General features: G+C 35.2%; 1 protein-coding gene across 3 annotated transcripts in view; it reads right to left on the bottom strand.

The window, feature by feature from the left end:
• Positions 1-2,397: 2,397 nt before the first annotated feature.
• Positions 2,398-9,130, bottom strand: part of ABCD3 (ATP binding cassette subfamily D member 3) — a 28,438-nt gene continuing 21,705 nt past the window's right edge. For all 3 annotated transcript variants that reach the window (XM_083867558.1, XM_083867560.1, XM_083867559.1), the window contains exons 17-23: positions 8,912-8,989; positions 8,754-8,819; positions 8,562-8,651; positions 8,225-8,344; positions 7,639-7,743; positions 6,210-6,266; positions 2,398-5,471 (exon numbers count right to left, since the gene is read on the bottom strand). In XM_083867558.1, coding sequence (XP_083723684.1) covers positions 5,394-5,471; positions 6,210-6,266; positions 7,639-7,743; positions 8,225-8,344; positions 8,562-8,651; positions 8,754-8,819; positions 8,912-8,989 — 594 coding nt within the window. In that variant the 3' untranslated portion in view covers positions 2,398-5,393. The remainder of the gene's footprint in view (positions 5,472-6,209; positions 6,267-7,638; positions 7,744-8,224; positions 8,345-8,561; positions 8,652-8,753; positions 8,820-8,911; positions 8,990-9,130) is intronic.

Genomic DNA, 9,130 nt, shown 5'->3' with positions numbered 1-9,130 from the left:
ACTCTTCAATTGCACACATGGAGTGTGTCCTTCAGCGCAGCATCCTCCAAACTTTTGATAATCAAGCTTAAAAAATTAGCTTTGATTTGTGCCAAACTCTTAAGTCATTTAATGGAGAAAATGTGCTTAGTCACATAGGTGGAGTTCCTTATTTCTACCCAAATAAACCAGACTCAGCTTTTTGCCCCCCCCCCCCTTTTTTTTTTTTTTTTTTTTTTTTTTTTTTTTTTTTTTTTTTGTCTAGACAGAATTGACCTTCTTTTTCCAGTTCCAGTTCTATTTTAGTTCAGCATCATGTGTAGATGCTACTTGTTTCCCAAAATAAGGGATGGGTGGGAAAAAAAGGATGTTGGTTTATAGACAGGCAGAGCAGGGAACAGGGCTGGCCACTACAACAAATGTGCTCCTTTCCCCAGTAAAAGCAATTGTGTTCAATCTTTATGGTTCCCAAAGGTCACTAAGAGAGAGGTTTTTAAGCAGTGTAAGAGATATTGTAATTAAGCCTGGTTTGTGAAAGATAAATTCCACATAAGTGGAGTGTCCAAATTTCCCTTCTCTCCCATTTTAAAATGCCAGCTGGATGATTCTTCTTGCATTGCAGCATTCATTGCAGGATTACTGGCAAAATGTCTTCAGTTTCCCAAGTCAATGCCCGTGGAATTTCCTTAGGCATATTATTCCTATTTAATCCCTGAATTTACTGTATTTTCCAAATTACTCCCTTAGAACAGCTTCTGTCTGTGAAGTTCTGGGTTGCTTGTCACCTGACTGCTTTTAAATACAAGGCAAGAAAATAATGCAGAAGTTCAAAGAAGGCTTTGAAGATAACATTTTTTTCTAAGGTTTTTAACATGAAAGACAAGCTGCTTTCATACAAATCTAACTTGGCTATATTTCTGTTTCAAGATGAATAATAGAATGGTTTTGGTTGAATAAAACCAGTTTCATTCTCTCTTTGTGTACACGACAGGATGGGTTTCATCAGAACATATAAACAAACACAGGAACCTGTAACGTGCACAGCCACTCTTCCCAGTGAAGTTTCAGACATCCTGACAAAATGATGAGTGGTCTGACTATGTCCAGACCAGTGGCAAGAGCCTTGAACCACAACATGTGAAGGGAAAACCAACCAACTCACCTCTTCCTGACACAGCTGCAATACCCCAGATAAGTAAAACCAAGAAACCTCTTTCCATGCTCAAGAAAAGGACTGGCACAAACCATCTGGCTATGTACACCTAATAAAGAAGTAAATAGATTATACATACAAATAACTGCTTTGAATAGCAGCTTTGTAAGCAGAAATTTGAACTTGCACACTGTTGATTTTCTTGACAGACAGAAGTTGTCATTTATTTTTACAAAACCTACGCAACCTTTTCACCCCACTATGTTTTGCAGTGGGATTTCAGATGATCATTACCATGGATGTTTCTATGGGCATGTCACGGTATCAACAACAGTTAAATTTAAATTTTAATAATGGATTTCCAACTTCTACCTTGACTTAATGTAACACCCCCTCCCTCCATAATACCGAAATTCCTCTTTTTCCTTCTCTCTAACTGATTAACCTAATTGAACAACACTTAGATTTTTAAGACTGCATTCTTGCTTGAGACATTTTCCTTCAAAGGGAGCTCTAACCCTTTAAGAATGCTTTACAATACACCTGTTGCACAACTAATCTCAGTTAAGAAAAGGAAAAATCTCTACTACTTAGCATTAGAAAAGGCTGATCACTTAAAAATCAGTTAATTTAAGAATATCTTGGCTTCACTTTTACTACTGTGTTTCAAGTATCCTGATAACTGGTATGTGTACCACAAGAAAGGAAAACAATTTAAAATTAAGAATACAATAAAGGCGGAAAAAGATTAACTTACTATCCTCAAAGCACAAAGATTAAGGAGCACTCGAAAGAATTACATACTGACACCGTGTTAATCTTATTCAGGCCCTTCTAAAATCATCAAAGGGAAAGGTGGCCAGGAGATGAAGGAGAGAGAGGCCAGGATCACAGAGTATTCTGAGCTGGAAGGGACCCACAAGGATCATCAAGTCCAGCTCTTAGGTCAATGGCTCATGTTATTAGCACCACGTTAATATAGTCAACTAAGCCAATCTCAGTGCAGACTTAAAGCAGATGAATGCATCTATAATCCCATTGCTCTAAGTACCTGTCTTCAAGAACTGAGCTTATGTACTAGGTTAAGCCTAAACCAAATGGCATCACCTGGCTGACTCCAGGGCAAATTTCAGACAGCACTGCAGATTTTCAAAGCTGAACACAAGACAATCGGCCCACCAAGCAACTCGGCATTTGTTGCGTATGCATTCACTGTATTATTACAGAATTGCTGACCACATCATTAAGAAACATGAAAAGCCTAGTTAAATTTTATCTTTAGATTTTATTATTATTATTATTATTATTATTTCAGAGGCACTTAATGTTTTACATTTACATAGCGCCATTTTCCCTCCAAAACACTTTACAGTATTTACACACAGGAATGTTTCCCACCGTTGAAATGCAGCCATCTGACTATTTCCAGTACCATCTTCAAAGCACCAACAATTTGAGACAAAGTATTCATCAATATGTTGTCTACTAAGATAGTTCAGAATTCCATTTCATGAACTTCCAACTTGTGCTATTAAAGAAATATAACTAAAATACATTATCACAGTGCAATTCTGCAACAGAACCGAGACTTAGATAATTTTCATTAGATTTTTTTACAATCTCTCATTAGATCAAGTCTATCTCAAACACTTTAATGTAAGGCCTTTTAAGAATATAATTCTAAAATATCATTCTTTTTTATATTTTCCTTATAAGCCTCCCTTACAAATCAAGCACAGAAGATTTTTCTTTTCTTTTCTATTTTTCTTTCCTTCCAGTATATTTAGAAACACAAGTCCTGGCCCTAAGGAGATACCAGCATCCTCAGTTTCAACAAACTTCATGGCACCTAAAGGCAAACCGATTCCTCCTTGGTTTTAGAGATGGATTTTTTTTTGTTTGCTTGTTGTTAGTGTTAAAAATAAATACAAGGTTACACAAAATTCTGTTAAAACCAATAAAATTGTAAAATACAATTGGATTGGCTGCTGGGGGCAACGTAAGTGTGCTGCTTTTGCTTGTTAGCTTTAAAAATACATTAAAGTATCCCAAGTTCACTACTCCACTGCAAAAGACTGCCCTAATCACAAAGATCATAGCAAATTTCTCAGTTTAGAGATTAATTTTTTTCTTTGTCTCTCTAAAAGGCTACTAAAACATCTCTTCTAAGAGAAGTTGCATTTGTGCTAACTTTCACCAAAAAAAAAAAAAAAAACCCAAACCAAAAAACCTCCCCACACAACAACCTATCTGCCATCCCTATTTCCATGGTTACACCTTGAAAAAGACTACAACCTCACACACAGCATGCTGCTACCTGCTATGCTATGGCTGATGTGAGAATCTGAATGAACAGAAACAAGAGATTAGTGAAATCAGGCACCTATCTGCCTTCCTGTAGAACAAGCACAAAAATTATTCTGGTACCTTATTCTCCTGAATATGCTATACTTCAGAGAGAAGCTTTTATGATCTTCTTTGATGCATTCTACTCTGATTCTACTGTGGTCAATAGATTCTTGTACCAGGATAGCTGTTTGCATTTGAGTACTTTGAAAGAATACTGACAGGTAGGGGCAAGAACTATGATAAAAGGAAAAAAAATATTAACAGGTAGCAATTTCAACATGAAAGAAAATTACTAATTAAACTGGGTAAAAATTATCAAACAGCAGTGCATCCAAGTACACATATTCATTTTATAAAAAGTAGGGGCTTTTTTAAATCTAAACCCTTGATAAAAGATGCACAAAGTACAGATGTATTGCATATTTGATGCATGCCTTCATGTAGTGCATTCCTATATTATATCTTACATGGAACACTAAAAAACTACTAGACCTTCACTGTACAACAGGTATTGTAATTTTTTGTTTTAAAGCCTAAACAGCAATTCAGTTTGAATTATACCTTCCTATTCCCTGATCACAAAGAACACCTTGCTGAATTCATGTTTGTCAAAGTCAAACAACAACCACAGTAATCATTTGTAAGAAAAAAAAACAATTACAGTAAACTATTCTAAGAGTTTGGTTCCTTTGTGGGGATTTGGAAGCTGGAAAAAGAAAACCAGCAAGGACTAGGGATCCTTACAAAACAGAGAGAATCACTGGCAAATAATTTGTATCAGAAATCAAGAAACATCATGACAATAACAGAATAAACATGAAGAATGAAAGTGTTGTTTCAGACTTCACAGCCTAGAAGACCGAACAGAGAGTACCATTATCACTTGCTTTCAAAAACTCAGACCTGAAGGGCAGCTAAAACTATAAGACCATCAGATTTTTTTGAAGACAGAGAAAAGGAGGAACTTGGAAAAAGTAACTCTTGTATTACAGATCAACATTTTGAGCCCACTATAACCTATACTGATCTGAGGAATGACTGGACCCATATTCTTTTCTCTGTTTCTTCTTGTGGGAGTAATTCATTTCTTCAGAGCTAAAAACATTCACAGGCTTGTTTAACACATGGATCTTCACTTTTCTTTCCCTCCCATTTATTCTTGCGGGTTGGTCCTTTCCTCCCTCAAACTCCTCTCAACTCTTCATTATCACAATATTTCTATGACAGAAAAAGGACAGTTGGGCTGGAGCTTTTTCTAAACTTTTTTCTAAACTGAGAGAGAATGGGAGCTGAGCTGCAGAGAAAACTGCATGGATGGAGAGATGTTAAAGATAATCCAAATCCCAGCAAAGAACAAACTTTTTTTTTTTTTTTAAACACCAGAAGGAGTTAGTTTTGTCTTTTAGTTTCAGTTCATCCTTTTTCAGCAAGGGCACATTGGCTACATCACAAGGCCTGGACAAGGAAAAGGCTCTTTCATTTAAAAGGGCACAGATCTGAAGATGGGACAATGTCCTGCACCATGCGAGATCTCTCTGAAACATGCATAGAACAGAGCAAAAATCCAAGACTACTTTGCAGGAACAAGAGAGGTAGCAACCCTAATTTTAACAGGGCTTTTCATTGAAGGGAAAGAAGGTCTACAAAAGTCAAATCAGCCGATTTCAAATGGTTTGCATCCCAGGATGAATCAGGTTACACTAATTTAAGCCCAATTTAATTTAGGCAGGTTTTTAAACCACAAGAATAAGGACATTCTTAGTACGTATCAATAATTAAACCAACATATACACAATTAGCAATATCCTACATAATAGTAAATGCTTAACGAGCTGAGTAATTTTATGGTACATTGTCTGACATTCTACACACTTTCTGTAATCATCAGTCTCTAGCAATTCAGTTCATGATTTTAAGATCCAAATTCAACTGTGTCTTCGGTTATTTTCTTGAACTCATAGTTTCCTCGGCCATCCATATGCAAGTAGAACTGAAAAAAAAAACCACAACATATGTTATTAACCACCTAAAAATTACCAGCTCTATAAAGACTTAAATTATATTTTGAAGTACATTAAAAGATCTTTTAAAAACATTAAGATTTTGCTAAAACTTTTTGAAACTCAGAGGGTAAGCCGCTCTCACCTCACACATCATTAAATTCATCTGCCTCTGTAAAAATGTTAAATTTTATTTTTGTATATCATACATTAGTCTGCTAAAAGCCACATCTAGACTTAAATGTTCTCTTGCATTTTGTGACAATATACTTAGGGCACAGATTCATCCCTATGTATTAATTCAGTATTTTTATCTCTATGTTCACTTTGTCTGCATGAAAAGAACAGCAAAATCTTAGTTTGCAATAAAAAAAATCCACATCTTAGAGACTTTTTTTTAAAGCATAAATGTATTAGATATAATAAAAGCAAAAAAATCCATGCTGTTTACTGAATTCTAGTTCAAGGATTTTTTTTGCGTCTAAGAAAGAAGACTTAAGCATCTAGCAAGCCTGTCATATTTTACAGATGCATATAAAATTTTTGGATAGCATTCTTTCATAACTAAAAGCATAAGAATATTTCAACGAGTAAAATGGGATTATGAAAAGTAAAACCTTATAAAAACCCAAACAGAACATGACCTATTAGGATGTGAAATAATAACACCTCGAATCACCAAGTCAACAAAACCCACAAATATTCATAATTAAGCAAAGATTACATACATCATGATGTTTCCAGAGTGACTTCCTGTGGGAAACAGTGAAGAGAGTGATTCCAACCTATATGACAAAAACACCCACAAAATGGTTAATTATTCTCATGGGTTAGGTGTTATCTATTTTTCACTATTATATCAGATGAAGATCTTAAATTCATAACCACAAACTTCCAGACTATTATTAACACTGTACAGATATAGCTGTTATTACAAGATTTGGTAGGGAGGAAAAAGCAGTCAGGAGGAATTTATCATTTTTAATTGATTTCACCATTCTTTTGCTCCTAAAGATTTGTCAAACATAGAATTAACTGAGTAAAAAAGCAAGGCAGGAGGCAGGTAAAACAATAAAGCTAGTGAATAAAGGAATTTTAACAACAACAAAAAAAAAACCACACCAAAACCACAAAAGCTGTAATGAATTACAAATTTAGAGTGACAATTTAAAGTGAATAACCTTCTTTTGTTTCCTTTCAACTCAACTATTTCAAGTAAACTATTCATCCCCAACAGCAGCAGCAAGGACAAAAACGACTCTGACGATAAAGCAATGTAACATTTTTTCTTTCTGCAAGGACAGCCTAACCAGGAATTCTATTTTTCAGTAACATGCCTTAGCCACTTGGCAAGCACAAACAAATATTCATGTTAATGGAACATCTCTATGGAAAATAGACTTTTAAAATTGTCAGAGTATTGATATTGATGTGGTAAAATCAGTTCATGAACTAATGCTCCTTCTCCTGCAGTGTCCTCACCTAATGTCCATTCACTACTACCTTTAGTTTCAAGCACATATTTCAGTGGAAATGAAAGCACAGCTTAGTTCCATTATCATTCTGGAATACTGCTACTCCATAACTAATGTAATTTCAACCCCTTTCTTTCACAGACTAGGGTGTGAAATTGAAACTTATTGACTTCACATGACACTACAGAGAATCTGAAATGGTGAGTTTAGGAGGACAAGGAAACACAAAGCTATACTGACCATCATCATATTTTCCTAGAGTGCTTGGCTTTTTGTATCTCAAAATGGATGGAAATATTAACTTCCAGCCTTCCACTTCTGTTGCTCTGGCCAAAAGAAGCCTTTTGAACAAGAAAACATTCTACAATTTTAGATTATTTGGTCCTAACGGCACATTCTAAGACTCTATCTGGAAAAGTAAGGTTACTTGGCAGTTAGTAAGAGTTCTCTGTATATCAAAGAGGCTACACGTACATCTAAATTACCATAGGACTACAAAATTGTTACTGAATTTTAGTGTGCATAAAGTCGTATGCCCCTCTAAGCTTTTTTCCAGGTTTTGGTGGGGTTTTTTTGTTTTTTTTAAATTTTTATGCACTAGGCATAAGGAAGAATGAACCTTGTACCATTTTAGGTTTCTTGTTAATGTACAGAGAGAGTATTCCAGAAACAAAGAGCTCACCTTTCGGCAGTGGCTGTAAATGTAGCCCTCTACATCCACACTAACAGCACTGGTGCACTCATCCAGAATTGCAAACTGGGGCTTGTGATAGAATAGCCTTGCCATCTGAAATGCAAGCCAAAAAAAAAAAAAAAAAAAAAAAAAAAAAAAAAAAAAAAAAAAAAAGATACTGTAGATGCAGAACTAACCAGCAATGGTGCAGTGTTAGAAGTTAAACTAAGAATTAGTGTCCAAAAATCTACTATGGAAAGGGAATTACGTTGGTACTGACTGAAACTCAAAAATCCAAAAGTTGCACATTATCTTAATGCCTTTTTTATTCAAGACAATTATTTTAGAAATTCTTTTTATACAATGAAATCACAAGCCATGGTGAAAGGATGTTTAAAAGCCAGTATTTCCTTTTAAAATTTGAGTACAAACTCCACTACTTTCAGTTGTTTTCTCAGTATTTAGATATTTCACATTTTGGGGGTTTCTTCTAAGTCAAATACTAATATTTAATAAATAAAAATAGGTTACAGTTCAGGTTTTATTTTTTACTTATGTTCTGCATTTGTTAAGTATTTATGCTTTTGAGACATACAGCCATTCTCTGTTTTTCTCCTCCGCTGAGTACATCCATCCAGTCCTGAACACTATCCCAGCCTCCTTCACGTTCCAAGATTTGTCCCAGCTGGACATTATCCAAGTACTCCTTCAGCACCTTTTATGGAAACAGGAATGACAAATAAAGCTTACATGAACTCAAAAGACAAGTGGTTGAAAAAAGTAATAAAGGATTATATCATAACACTATCAACTCTGGTAAATATTAAAATCCTATTAAGTGCAGTGATTTTCATAGCAGTTTCAGTATTTCTGAATTGGAAGCATTACTCATCCTGAGCAAGACAAAGGGTTAATTAACTAATTATCACTACCTGGTCAGAAATCCCTTTCTTTTTCTGATCTTCCACAGTATCCGGATATATAACTTGATCTCTGAGTGTTCCAAGAGTCATGTATGGTCTCTGAGATACAATTAGAACCAAAAAGATATGTCAAATACTTCTAAACATAGTCAAAGTACAAAGAAAGAGAACATTGTTGTCAAGTAAAGTACTTGGTCTCACCTGAGGAACATAGAATAACTTTCCTCTTACGGGTTTTGTTAAACGCCCACCAAACAAAGGCCACAACTGCAAAAGGAAAAAGATTGGAATTTGACAAAACAGTTCAATTACAACCATGCTTTGCATTCTGCCCTGTTTGTTTTACAAAGTTCCCTTACCTCACCAAGAACACGGAACAGGGAGCTCTTCCCACAGCCATTTGGCCCACAAATCAGCACATTTGCACCAGATCGGACCTAAAATCACAATACCAACACGTAATATGATAGTGAGGAAGAACTGCCAAAAGCTTCTGCAATCAATAGGACAATCGGGTATCATTGTATGCTTGTACACAACTTTCTGACATTACAACGAGCAATTTCCAGCAAAAATTA

Source organism: Zosterops lateralis (genome assembly GCF_965231275.1).
Source record: "Zosterops lateralis genome assembly, chromosome: 9".
Classification (NCBI taxonomy): domain Eukaryota; kingdom Metazoa; phylum Chordata; class Aves; order Passeriformes; family Zosteropidae; genus Zosterops; species Zosterops lateralis.
The sequence above is the reverse complement of the archived record's forward strand: the minus strand, read 5'-3'. Positions and strand labels throughout refer to the sequence as shown.